General features: G+C 35.4%; 1 protein-coding gene across 1 annotated transcript in view; it reads left to right on the top strand.

The window, feature by feature from the left end:
* Positions 1-15029, top strand: part of BAZ1A (bromodomain adjacent to zinc finger domain 1A) — a 93455-nt gene that overhangs the window by 41103 nt on the left and 37323 nt on the right. The window contains exons 5-11 of the mRNA XM_060004689.2: positions 3386-3473; positions 7466-7600; positions 8408-8504; positions 9301-9467; positions 11393-11488; positions 12181-12319; positions 13635-13781. Of these exons, the coding sequence (XP_059860672.1) occupies positions 3386-3473; positions 7466-7600; positions 8408-8504; positions 9301-9467; positions 11393-11488; positions 12181-12319; positions 13635-13781 (869 nt within the window). The remainder of the gene's footprint in view (positions 1-3385; positions 3474-7465; positions 7601-8407; positions 8505-9300; positions 9468-11392; positions 11489-12180; positions 12320-13634; positions 13782-15029) is intronic.

Below are 15029 nucleotides of genomic sequence, written 5' to 3' on the forward strand. Positions count from 1 at the left end.
AATGGATTAAATACCTAAATGTAAGGCCAGACACTAACAAACCCTTGGAGTAAAACATAGGCAGAACACTCTATGACATAAATCACAGCAAGACCCTTTTTGACCCACCTCCTAGAAAAATGGAATTAAAAACAAAAACAAATGGGACCTAATGAAACCTAAAAGCTTTTGCACAGCAAAGGAAACCATAAACAAGATGAAAAGACAGCCCTCAGAATGGGAGAAAATATGTGCAAATGAAGCAACTGACAAAGGATTAATCTCCAAAATTTACAAGAAGCTCATGCAGCTCAATGTCAAAAAAGCAGAACAACCCAATCCAAAACTGGGCAGAAGACCTAAATAGACATTTCTCCAAAGAAGATATACAGATTGCCAACAAACACATGAAAGGATGCTCAACATCATTAATCGTTAGAGAAATGCGAGTCAAAACTACAATGTGATATCATCTCACACCGGTCAAAATGACCATCATCAAAAAATCTACAAATAATAAATGCTGGAGAGGGTATGGAGAAAAGGGAACCCTCTTGCACTGTTGGTGGGAATGTAAATTGATACAGTCACGATGGAGAACAGTATGGAGGTTCCTTAAAAAACTAAAAATAGAACTACTATACGACCCAGCAATCCCACTACTGGGCATATACCCTGAGAAAACCATAATTCAAAAAGAGTCATGTACCACAATGTTCATTGCAGCCCTATTTACAATAGCCAGGACATGGAAGCAACCTAAGTGTCCGTCGACAGATGAATGGATAAAGAAGATGTGGCACATATATACTATGGAATATTACTCAGCCATAAAAAGAAGCGAAATTCAGTTATTTGTAGTGAGGTGGATGGACCTAGAGTCTGTCATACAGAGTGAAGTAAGTCAAAAAGAGAAAAACAAACACCGTATGCTAACACATATATATGGAATCCAAAAGAAAAAAAAATGGTCATGAAGAACCTAGGGGCAAGACAGGAATAAAGACACAGACCTACTAGAGAATGGACTTGAGGACATGGTGAGGGGGAAGGGTAAGCTGGGACAAAGTTAGAGACTGGTAGTGTATGTATGGACATATATACGCTACCAAATGTAAACTAGATAGATAGTGGGAAGCAGTCTCAGCACAGGGAGATCAGCTCGGTGCTTTGTTACCAGCTAGAAGGGTGGGGTAGGGAGGGTGGGAGGGAGGGAGACACAAGAGGGAGGAGATACGGGGCTATATGTATATGTATAACTGATTCACTTTGTTATAAAGCAGAAACTAACACACCATTGTAAAGCAATTATACTCCAATAAAAACTTAAAAAAATAAAAAAGAGGTAGAGGGGAACCTTCAGAGACAGGTCAACCCATCATAATATGCAGACCTTATTTGGATCTTGATTCAAATATACTAACTGTACAAATGAAGCAAAACAACTAAATCTGAACACTGAAAGGACATTTGATGATATTAAGGAATTATTGTTACTAATTTATAATATTTTACGAAATCCTTTGGTGGTTATGTTTTTTAAAGAGCCATTGTCTTTTAAAGATACATGCTGAAAAACTTACAGATGAAATAATATGATGTCTGGAATATGCTTCACATAATATGGAAAAGAGGAAGTATTTGAGTTATTGATGCAAAAAATAAAAGATAATACTGTTCCTATAATAAAGAGATGTTAATATTCCTGTAAGGAAGACTTGATATGATAGAGTAGCTCTGACAAGTAGAACTTTCTGCAATGATAGAAAGGTTATATGTGTGCTGTCCAGTATGGTGGAACTGTGGCTAGTAATAGTGAGGAACGGAAGTTTTAATTTTAATTTCATTTATTTAAAAAAAAACAAAAAAACAAAACAGGGACTTTCCCTGGTGGCCCAGCAGTTAAAACTTTACCTTCCAATGCAGGGTGTACGGGTTCAATCCCTGGTCCAGGAGCTAAGATCCCACAAGCCTCTTGGCCAGAAAACCAAAAATATAAAACAGAAGCAATATAATAACAAATTCAGTAAAGACTTTAAAAACAGTCCACATCGAAAAAGTCTTAAAAAATAAATATATGGCTAATACGTGCCAGGTAGGACAATACATTTCTTGAGGATTAGTATATTTAGTCAATAATCAAAACATAATTACCTTCTCAGCTACTGTATGGTGCTGGGATCCTTTTTCAGATCCTTTTATTCGTATAGTCCTTCCTGTAGTTTAGGAAAAGAATATATATTTGGGGGAGGGCTACTACTTAAAAACTCCTATATTGTTTGTTTACTCATAGAAGCTTTTAACTTGGTTTTTTTTGAAAGGAATACTTTAAATTCAGTTCAAACATTTGCTTTCTTTCCAGAACCTTTCCAGAAATACTTGTGTGTTATTTTTTTGTTCTACTCTGTGTGTGGTGGTGGTGCTGTTTTTTAATTTGGGAGCAAGGGAAAATGAAAACTAGTGTATTTTTAGAATCATAATAAATCTAACTTTCTTTAATTTTAATCCCATGAATTTGTTGGCTACCATATGATGTTTAAATACAGAATATTTTAGAATTTGATAAAAATCCATGTTCAGTTCTATTCACAATATCCTTTTGAATGTTGATTTACATAGTATTATGTGATAATATCTGGTAGTCTACGAATTTTAATTATGTTAAGAATTTTAATGGTGATACTTGTAGGAATGATCTAATTTTATAAAATTTGGTTTACTCTGTGGTATATTTTCCTTGAGGTTTATTTGATTTCTAAGTGGTTCCTAAGCAACAAATGCATATGCTGGGGTTTTTTTGTTGTTTTTTTTTTTAAAGATCAAAGTGCTATGGCAGGGGGTGGGGGACAGAAAGGGGTTTTTTTTGTTGGTTTTTTTTTTAATTTATTTATTTATTTATTTTTGGCTGTGTTGGGTCTTCGTTTCTGCGCGAGGGCTTTCTCTAGTTTCAGCGGGCGGGGGCCACTCTTGATCGCGGTGCGCGGGCCTCTCACTGTCGTGGCCTCTCTTCTTGCGGAGCACAGGCTGCGGACACACAGGCTCAGTAGTTGTGGCTCATGGGCCCAGTTGCTCCGCGGCATGTGGGATCTTCCCAGACCAGGGCTCGAACCCGTGTCCCCTGAATTGGCAGGCAGATTCTCAACCACTGCGCCACCAGGGAAGCCCCGTATGCTGTTTTTGTAATGGACTTTTATGGTAGATCCACTCAAGCTGATTTTATAACATTCTACATAAATACTTCTATTTGAAGTTTCTCATAACTTCTATATAACTACTATTGGAAAATGAAATTTTCTTCTTTTCCTAGGCTTGAAATTGAGGTTATGCATTCAAAAGAGATGATGGAGTTCAGATTGAATTCTTTGATACTAACACTTTCTTCTTTCTCCTCCTTTTCCCCTTGTAGCCGCAGAAAACACCTATTTTCTCGTGATAAACTAAAGCTTTTTCTGAAGCAACACTGTGAACCACAAGATGGAATCATTAAAATTAAGGTAATCGGAACAGTGATATTATTTGTTGGAAAGAAGGGGAAAAAAGAGAAAAATGAGCGATGTTATAAAGTTGTAACATTGTAGAAATGTTACTCCAAATTTGGTTGAAAATAGCTCTCTTTTTATCTGGAGCCAGTTTTAGTAATTTTCATTGGATTAAATACTGTTTTTTGCAATTGCTAGAATTGCTGAGTGGGTCAGGTACTTCCACTGTTTTCCTTGTGTAAAAAAGGTCAACCAGGGCTTCTCTGGTGGCACAGTGGTTGAGAGTCTGCCTTCCGATGCAGGGGACACGGGTTCGTGCCCCGGTCCGGGAAGATCCCACATGCCGCGGAGCGGCTGGGCCCGTGAGCCATGGCCGCTGAGCCTGCGCGTCCGGAGCCTGTGCTCCGCAACAGGAGAGGCCACAACAGTGAGAGGCCCGTGTACCGCAAAAAAAAAAAAAAAAAAAGATCAACCAAGACAGATGAGAATAGAGGGAAAACTTGGAAAAAGAAAAGTTATGGGGAGAAATCCCTGGTGGTCCAGTGGTTAGGACTCCACCTTTCCACTGCATGGAGCGTGGGTTCAATCCCCGGTTGGGGAACTAAAATCCCGCAAGCCACGTGGCTAAAAAAAAAAAAAAAGTTATGCGTGTAGGGCAGCTAGTGCTTTCTAATAGTGTAGTACTGGCTCACAAAAACAGATTCAAAGAACAGTGCTAAAATAGATCCTACTAGATAGGAAAACAATATATATATAATAAAAAGAATCTCAGAGACCAATACTAAGCAGATAGATTATATTTTATTCATAACCATTCAGAGGGAAAAAATCAAGTTTAGAAACCTCACATTGTATACTAAGTAAAAAGTTAAATGGTGAAACTAAAACTGATTTTTTTTAATGAGAAATATTTAACTCATACTGGGAGAGAGACACTAAGTAGAAAAGCAAAAGAATGGGTTAGAGAGATGTATGCATGTGTCAAAAATCAGCTACTGTATGCTTAAGATTTGTGCATTTCATCATATGTAAATGTTACATCAAAAGAAAAGATATGAATTAAAAAAATAGATGAATTTACTCTATGTGAAAAGTAGCATTTCAAATCTAGAGACCAAGATAGATTATTTAATAAATAGAACTGGGACCCTTGGTTAACTATTTGAAAAAATAAAGTTGGGTCTAACTCCAAAAACAAAACAGGACATGAGATAACTCTTAATGTCATTTATGCTGAAGTACTTAGAAGGAGCAGTAGAAAAGAAGTACCAAAGATGAGATTGATTTGACAATATAAACTTATGTAGGTTTAAAAATGTCATGAATATATTTCAAGGGCAAGTGCTGGAGGAAAAATACTTTCAGTGAATACAGTGAAGAGCTCAAATCAATTATAAAACATAAGCACCCCATTAGAAAAATAGACATCAAACTTCACAGTGGATGAAGTATTAAAACTTGAAAACACATAAGATAGAATCATCTGAAATAAATAATTTTTAAAATATTTGTCTTTGATAAGAGAACATAATTTAAGCATTCTGTCTATATAGTATTGAACAGGTAGCCATGTAGAATGATGCTTGCAAAAAGTTGATTTAGATACTTGTGATAAGTGGCTAGAACAGTGCCTGACACTTGATAGGCAGTCAGTGAATATGTGAGTAGTTGCATATGTGTATCATAAATAGCCAGCCTAACTTTCTAAGATCTCTTACACATCAGTGAACAAAAACAACCTAATTAGGGAAAAAATGTTGAAGGACATCAGCAGTTATTCACCAAGGAAAACAAAGTCAGTAAACATGAAAAGAAATTCAACTTTACTTAATAAATATTGAAAGTTAAGGTGACAGTAAGCATTTTTCTCTTAGAGTGTAATGAAAGATGGTTAGTGGATATTCTAGTATACTTGCACACACGCACACACCCCCTCAAAACAACAAAGTTTGGGGACTTCCCTGGTGGTCCAGTGGTAAAGAATCCGTCTTCCAATGCAGGGGACGCGGGTGCTATCCCTGGTCGGGGAACTAAGATCCCACATGCTGTGGGGCAACTTAAGCCCGTGTGCCACAACTACTGAGCTTGTGTGCTCTGGAGTCCGCGAACCACAACTAGAGAGCCTGTGCACCACAATGAAAGATTCTGCATGCCACAACTAAGACCCGACGCAGCCAAATAAATAAGTAAATAACAACAACAAAGTTTGATAACCTGTGTGTGAGTGTAGACTGCTGTTACGAGTACCTGCAAGAACACAAAGATGTGGTATTTTTGTTTATTGTGTGTGTTGTGTGTGTGAATGAGGACACCTTGGCAATTAATATATTAAAACCTATTTTGACCTTTTTTGGGTATGTATTTGAGAAGAAACCACCCATTCATACTTAAAGGGCAGTTCTCTACATTCACAGGTTATTTAAGTGGGATAGTAGACAGCCATCTTAATGGAATTTATTTTAATGTAAAATCTTAATGGACTCTAGATTTACTCTGATGGCCAGAACTGATTGACTTTTAGGTGTTAACAGCTATGTTCTACCAAAAGTAAAAATATTATATAGAAAATTGAATTCCAAGTAGAAGCATTCCTATTTTGTTAATAACTTAAAATTTTGTATCATCACATTTTCTGTATTTCTGTAAATGGCATTTTTTTTTTTTGGAGAGAAAGAAAGAGTGATGATCTTGGCCGTTAGACCAGAAGTAATCTTCAGAATTGCTTAATCAAAAATAAGAAGTTTAGGGACTTCCCTGGTTGTTCAGCGGTTAAGAATCCATCTTCCACTTCCCTGGTGGTGCAGTGGTTAAGAATCCGCCTGCCAATTCAGGGAACATGGGTTTGAGCCCTGGTCCGGGAAGATTCTACATGCCACAGAGCAGCTAAGGCTGTGCACCACAACTACTGAAGCCCATGCGCCTAGAGCCCGTGCTCTGCAGCAAGAGAGGCAACCGCAATGAGAAGCCCACGCACCGCAATGAAGAGTAGCCCCCACTTGCCACAACTAGAGAAAGCCCATGTGCAGCAACAAAGACCCAATGCAGCAAAAAATAAATAAATAAATAAATAAATTTATTTATTTATTTTAAAAAAGAATCCGCCTTCCAATGCAGGGGACGCAGGTTCGATCCCTGGTTGGGGAACTAAGATCCCACATGCCACGGGGCAACTAAGCCTATGCACTCTAGAGCCCACACGCCACAACTAGGGAGCCCGCACTCTGGAGCCTGCGCACCACAACTAAAGATCCTGCATGCCACACCGAAGATCCCGCGTGCCACACCTAAGACCTGATGCAGCCAATTAAATAAATAAATATATTTTAAAAAGAAGAAGTTTAGAGTTGGACATGGATGAAAGGTGAATAAGTTCCAAATACGAAGTAGAAGGAGGGAAACTCTTGATTTTAGCAAATTATCCTAGAACCACACCACTCATGGTAAAGATGAGGTTGACTTCTCCAAACATAAATTTTGAGTTGAAACTTTATAGGAATTGATCAATATTTCTGCTTTTATCCAGACCAACTTTAAAATTTGATACATAAAGTATCTAAGTTATCACTCCAAACTGGGGGGAAAACCTATTCAGCAGTTATAAATGGCTAAAAATATATTGGTTTAATACAGTGGATTTTTTAATATTAAATATATGGATTTTTTATTTACATAGGAAATCTCATACAAAATTAGTGAAAAGCAAACAAAAAAGATTATTGTATAAATGTAATTTTGAGATAGTTTTAGAATTCAGGAAACTTGAAGCATTCTTGAGTACTTTATGGTGAAGCAATCCTTTGAATTGTTGTTTTATTTATGGTAAATCTGATTAATTATATAGTTTTTTAAAGGATCAAGAAATAAAATATATGTTACTGCATAATACACATAAAATTCTAATGGTTTTGACCTGGTCTTTAACAGTAATCATATGATATGTTAGAGCTTATTTATATATGGTTTACTAATGTGTTATTATTGTACCCTGTGTCTTTTTTTTAATGAAGGCATCATCTCTTTCAACGTATAAAATAGCAGAACAAGATTTTTCTTATTTTTTCCCTGATGATCCACCCACATTTATCTTCAGTCTGGCTAACAGAAGAAGAGGGAGACCTCCCAAACGAGTATCTGTTAGTCAGGTAAGTAGAGAATAGATAAAAACTACATTGTAGTTCTTAATAAAACTAACCACAATTAAGAGTGGGATTTGGCTCCCTTCCCCTCTGTAGCCTGTAAGAAGGAACACATTCCTTCACACACAGAAAAGGTGTGTACTGTATGTTAATAACTGCTTAGCCATGCGGCTTGTAGAAGTTTCAAGGGTGAATTAGACATGATTCTCATGCCACAGGGATTTTATACTGAAGTGGAAGCAAGCCTATAAGCAATCACTAAAATGTAAAGCAGAATGAAATACAGGGAATAAATTATGGAATTGAAATGTAAAGATCATTTAGAAGATGCGAGATAATGATATCACAATTAAGCAGGCTAGAGACCTTAATTTCCCAAGAAATAAAGTAAAAATAAACTTTTGATATGTTTAATATTGGCTACAGAAATGTCTCTGACATGTCTTTTCTCTGTCTCTTTCTTATTTGACGTCTGCGCCATCTAGTTTATAAAGTACCCTGGAAGATTTTTGTTTGTTTGTTTTTCTAATGCATATTTTTAAGGCTCCTCTTATATATTACTCGTTGTTTTTCCTGGGAGGTTTTTGTAGTAACTTGTAGAACTATAGGATTAACTCATATTCTATATGTTACTATGATTAGAGTTAATAAATGTTCAGTTATACTTTAAATAAAACCTTAGTATAAAGTATAATTGAATTTTTTGTTTTTTATTTTTACTGTAAGAACAAAGCAGACCATAAGTTTACAACTTCAGTGGTTCTACAACTTTAGTTTTCTGGGTTTTTGTTTTTGGTTTGTTTTTTTTTTTAGGAGGACAGCATTGCTAATAAACAGACTGTTGCAGGTTATAGGAACAGAGCTACTAAAGAAAGAGACAAACTTTTGAAACAAGAAATGAAGTCACTGGGTGAGTTTTAATGTAAAGGATATACCAAAGATCTTGGCAAACAAAACAGGCTTAATAAATGTTAGTTCTCCAATTCCTTCACCTTCATTTGTTGTCTGCCTTCTTAACATCTTTTTTCTCTCCAAAAACTGTTAGTTATAGGAAAGAATATTTCTCTGTGCCCAGGCAGGGGGTGTTTCTAAAATGGCATATTTCTGTTTTTGTTTTTCTTAAGCATAGTTTTTTCCCTCAGATTATAATTAATTTCTTTACTAAATGGGATCTCTGTTTATCTCTTAAAACAGTATTTCAGGGCATAACATATCCCCTGCTGAACTGACCTAATGCTAGATTAAGCACAAGTTGGCAGTTTCTAGGGCTTTCAAACTGTTTTGGGCCATTTTTGTTTGATTCCTACAGCCTTATAAAACACTGCTTCCCAAATGTGACTGTACACAGGAATCGCTTACAAATCTTACTAAAATGAAGATTCTAAATTAGTAGACCTGGGTGGGAGAAGAGATTCTGCATTTGCAACAAGGTGATACCTTGCTGCTGGTCTTAGGGCCACGCTTTGAATAGCAGGGCTTTCAAAGGCAGGTATATGTGTTTGTCCCACCGCAGTAGTTTGTCTTAAACACAGCCAACTTGCTCTTCCCATTTTAATCACTTGCTGACTCCCTCCAGGAATTTACAACCCCTGGGAGTCTCTCTTGATCTCATTTAACCTTAAGATATTTCAGGGATTCTTTTGTTACATTAAAAAAATGTGTTATTTTCTGTCTGTGTACCTTTCTAAGTTTGACCTTCTCCACAGCTTTTGAAAAGGCTAAATTAAAAAGAGAAAAAGCAGATGCCCTAGAGGCAAAGAAAAAAGAAAAGGAAGATAAAGAGAAAAAGAAGGAAGAATTGAAGAAAATTGTTGAAGAAGAGAGACTGAAGAAGAAAGAAGAAAAAGAGAGGCTTAAAATAGAAAGAGAAAAGGTATACTCAAGTATATTAGTTACGCCCTGCACAGATAGTTAATAGTATTTTATATATTTAAATTCATGGTTAATTTTTCAAATGCTTTTATCACTTTCATTTACATTTATAGTTGTGCATAGAGCACTGATAAACAGTACTGGTTTATCTCCCTTTTGCTTTGGAAGGTTTAATGAATGATTTAAGGTTCAACATATATGCATGCCTTTACACCTCAAAGCCTCTTCTAAAGTACAATTCTAAAGTTGATTTTCTTCATTATTTAGACTTCCATATTTAGGGAAGACAATATATGTAAAACTTTCAAAAGTAAAATACATCGTTAGAAAAGTACAGTAAAATGCATGATTAATAAGAATTAGTGCAGTGTTCCTATTCTCCTTAAAGAATAAGGTATCTGTGATAATAGGTATTTCAGCAAATCTTTGATTATAATCTTCAGCGGTAGATATTCCTTAGAGAATTCTATAGCTAGTTTCTTCTAAAGTCAGTCATTGTCATTGGTTTTCTGGGATATTCACAAGTAGCCTAGGTGTTACACATTGTGCTCATTTAAATTGCATGTGTTTCTTGAATTATTATAGCCCCTTGGGTGGGAGTAGGGAGTGTCTGATACATGTTTACTCCAGAAAAATGTAGAAAACAAAAAAAAAACCACTGTAATGTAAATGGTAACGTTTAGAGATAGCATTAATACTTTGATTAATTTATTTCTAGTCCTTATTCTGGGCCTTGAAGAATAAGATCCAGTATTTATAATTTTGTATATATATTTTTTGTTTAACATTATAAACATTCCATCATGGTATTAAATAAGCTAAATAAGTGAGGTGGAATTTTTAGTGACTGCATATAATCGTTAATCAAATAGATATAGGTAAACGTTTAAAAATTTTTGCTCATAAATAATGATACTTTGTTCAAATTTATGAACAAAAGTCTTTCCTCTTTTTGGATTGTGTCTCTGGATAAATTTGTAGAACTGAAATAATAGATCAAGGGTAAGAACATTTTTAAAACTTTCTATACATGGTGGACATAAGTATTTGTTTGCCAGAGGTACTTATGTATATTCCTTAGCAACAGTGAATGAAAATACCCATCTCATTACATCCTGCAAGAATTATTTGGGGGAAAGGGGAGCTTATTTCAGCAGACCGCTCGAAGCACAGTTAATAAGTTCTATAACTATCTAGTTGTTTCATGTTAAATTTGATAAGTGTATATCTGTTTATTTTCAGTGTTACTAAATTTCAAAGAAAGAATATTAACATATATTAAACATATATATTATTACATACATTAACATATATTTATTGGAAATAATTATAATAAAATATTTTGTTTACATTTTGCTTTATTAGAGACTTTTTAGGGTCAGTATTTATCTTGCAGTTTCAAATACCAGAAACAAGAAGTAAGGGTTTCAAAAGACCGAGTGAGCGAAAAGTTCACCAATTGTATACTGTCCCCTCTGTGTGTCTCTAGGCAGTTAGTCAGGTTTAAATGAATCTTGAAGACAAATGTATTACAAATATAAGGGGAGATTTTATTTTAGGTACTCTAATAACTTCTTACCTCTTTAGTTAAGATCTAATTGATTTAAAGTAGAGGGAGAGCTGCTGTAGACAGAGTTGGATTGAATTAATATTTATCCAGGAGCTGCTATGTGTTGAACATTTTTCGTCTTTGTAGCGGTTCTGTCAGGAAGGCATTGTTTTCATCAGTGGTTTTAACACTTTAATGTGCATTAGAATCACCAGAAGTGCTTATTAAAACATCAGTTGCTGGGTCCCAAACCCAGAGTTCATGGTTCAATAGGTCTAGGTAGGGCTCATGTAATTGTATTTCTTACTAGTTCTGAGGTGATGCTGATGCTGCCTTATAAATTTCTTATAAGAATTTTTATTAACCTTTTGTTTTAGGAAAGAGAGAAATTGCGTGAAGAAAAGAAAAAGTATATGGAATACTTAAAACAGTGGAGTAAACCTAGAGAAGATATGGAATGTGATGATCTTAAGGTATGAGCATGTTCTGTGATGTTTCACACACCTGTGTGACAGAGGAAATAGCCAGTTAAGCAAATGCTTATATTTAGAGTTCCAAAGTAACATTGTTAGTATTTTATAACAAGATTTGATAATGATTCTTATTCTGTGGAAATAGTAGGTCATCTGTGCTATCCTTGGTAGTCCAGTAACCACCAGGGCCAGGCGTACATTTAGTTTGATTGCTAGACAAAGATTCTGCTCATCTCCAGAAATAACCAAAGTATCCAAACCAAACTCGTTCATCTCGGTTTATAAGGAACCATTTCTAAGTCAATAGATGATGGATTAATTCTGTTTCATATCCTAAGGAAAATACTGCATTGAAGATCATATTGACATGGCTAATGCCTTGACCTCAGAATCGAGGTTAGGAGTCCTTCTTAACTAGGAAAGGTAGTCAGAAGTATAGTTCAGCCTAAAGATACGTTCTTAGTTTGATGAAGGAAAAAGTCCCTAGAGACTGTGATTTAGTAAAGTTGGAATAAAGCCACAGCATCTATAATTTTTAAAGTTCCAAAGGGGATTATGATAAACATCCAGTGTTGAGAACCACATGAAATAATTCTTTACATGAAATTATTCTTTTAGGTAAAGAGTATATCTATCGTTTACAATTTCCTGTACTTGGTTCAAATAGTTATATAAATTGTTTAATCTTGCAGGAACTTCCAGAACCAACTCCAGTGAAAACTAGACTACCTCCTGAAATCTTTGGTGATGCTCTGATGGTTTTGGAGTTCCTTAATGCATTTGGAGAGCTTTTTGATCTTCAAGATGAGTTTCCTGAGGGAGTTACCCTAGGCAAGTGCTATTGCTGTGTTGTAGTTCACGCTAAAATTAGTGGCTTAAAGGAACAAGTTATTCTCTCTCAAAGTTCTGTGGAGTCACTGGACCCAGCTCTCCAGTCCTTTCTTGGGGTCCTTCATGTGATTACAGTCAGACAGTGGCTGGGACTGAAGTCATCTGAAGGCTCATCTGGCTAGATGTTCAAGATGGCTTCTTCACACACGTGCCTGATGCCTCGGTGCTCCTCCACATGGCGTCCCACTCCATCAGAGTAGCCTGCACTTCTTATGTGGCAGCTGAGTGCTCCAAGAGTCTGGAAGCAGAAACTGCCAGTTTTCTTAAAGGCCAGGCCTGGAACTAGCAAGCCTTACTTCTGCCATATTCCATTAGTTAGGCCTACTGGGATTCAAGGAGGCAAAGGAATAGACTCTACTTCTTTAGGGTGGCATGGTATGTAAGTGCTTGGAGGGGAGAAATTGACAGCCGTATTTGGAGACAAGTTATTGCCTAACTTTAATTTATGATTCTATTTTGTCTCTGCACTTACATACTATTACTTTTTATTTACATCATTTATAAGAGCTAAATTAGTATGAGAAGGGCTTTGGATCCCATTTTAGATTTTTAGCTGACCAATAGCAAAATAATTTTCTTAAGATCCAAATAAAGATTCTCAAAGACAGAATTATAATGCCACTCTTACTTTAATAAGAGTAAATTCTTCAGGAGGGCTTTCACATTCCCTCAGTTTTTCTTTATGAGCTAGGTGAAGCATGAATCATTGTGCCTTACAGATCAAGAAGGTCTAAACAACGCTGGTTTAGGTAAGAAGTTTAGGTTAGATGAATTAGATGAGAAACATTTATGACTTGAACACAATTTTAGGATTACACCTAATGCTGATGATTACCTCTTATGTGCACTATTTGGTAAACAGTAATGTCCCACATAGCTCTTCAGAACAGTGGGACAACAATAACAAATCTTTGGCATTGTTATTCAAGTTAGAGTAAAATTATAATTTTTAATATATGCCTTAATTTGCATCTCAAATTTAAATTAGATGAAATACTGTATCGATCTACTGAGACTAATTTGGCTTTCTTTGAATGCAGTGATTTTGGCTTATGATTTTATTGTATTTTATTGTAATCATTATGAATTATTTTTGATTTTGGCTTGAATAATACTTGGCTCTACTTTGATAAATGGGCAGTTAAGAAAATAGTTACACAGGCTATTGTTGATTAAAATGTTTATTATTCCAATGGAGTTGTTTTTTCAGTACATGACCAGAACTTTAAATTCATTTTAAACATTTTATTCGCAGAAGTGTTAGAGGAAGCTCTTGTAGGAAATGACAGTGAAGGCCCACTATGTGAATTGCTTTTTTTCTTCCTGACTGCCATCTTCCAGGCGATAGCTGAAGAAGAAGAGGAAGTAGCCAAAGAGCAAATAACTGATGCTGACACCAAAGGTCAGAATCCAGTGTTATTGCTTGCTGATAGTAGCTTTGTAGTGAAACTAATTTTTGATTAGTTAATTTTTAACTTTACTTGGCTTTTACAGTTATAAAATTACTGGATTTTTGAGTCATATACTAGCAACACATCATCAGTTGTCTTAGAACAACTTTGTTTTAATGTGTCCTGTTTCTGATGGCCTTAAAAATGCTGCAGCCCCCACCCCACCAATCTATCTTGCTTTTTACTCCTTTAGATTTCTCCTGCTATTTAGGAGCATTACAGATTTCATCGACTAGTATCTGTAATTCCAAGAAATTCTACTAAATAGCACTAATTTTTTTTCCCCACCTAAGGAATTACTTCACTTGTTGTTATTAATACTTTAAATTGAAAATATTACCACTGATTTCATTTCCTATCTGACAATTTTTAGACCAGAGTTAAATAAAATTTAGTTTTTAAATTTCACTAATCGGTTTGAACTAGAAATTTTGCTCTTTAAATTCTATACAGTTAAGTATCTAGAGTCAGCGTGTGGTACATATTAATGTAGGAATAATTCTTGGGGAAACTCTTTTTTATTTTTAATACAGAGTAGAGTATGTTCACTGTTTTATTTAGGATTTACCTCAATCAGGGGAATTGTTAAGCATTTATATTAAAAGGTTGATTTGACTTCCTGAATAATGCTCTCTGTGAATTTTGCCACATATGACATGGGACTATTAAATAATACTTTAGTGTATTCCATAAAAATTTACAATAAGAAATAACTATTTAGAGACATCTTGATAGCAGAATCTTGGGAGAAAAAAAATGGGACATTCCTCCATTCAGATAGCATCGTTGCCCGTAGATAATTTGAGCTAATTTCCTTTATGCCTGGTCGATGAAGCAATAGGATTATTATGAGTATGTAGCCAATGTCAGCTGCCTTTTGATTTTACAGGCTGAGTTCAAGCAAAATATATTCTCTAGCTTGAGTGCTAGTCACCATAGGTCCCTTATCAAGGCCGTTTTAGCAATGTGGTCCTCATTGTCATCTCAGATGATTTAGTCAATTAAATGAAACTCTACTAAAGGGAAGACAGAAGGGTAAATCCATTTATAAAACATCTAAAGATTTTCTAATGACAAGTATGAGCACTAAAGATGGATAATCTATGAGAGACAATGTAACGTATATTCATTCTTTTAGCCTTTAGGTTTTCTTAATGACCAATAACATCACAGTGTTATTGACCAAATTCTGACCTTAA

The sequence above is a fragment of the Delphinus delphis genome, chromosome 2 (genome assembly GCF_949987515.2).
Source record: "Delphinus delphis chromosome 2, mDelDel1.2, whole genome shotgun sequence".
In the NCBI taxonomy this organism is placed as follows: Eukaryota; Metazoa; Chordata; class Mammalia; order Artiodactyla; family Delphinidae; genus Delphinus; species Delphinus delphis.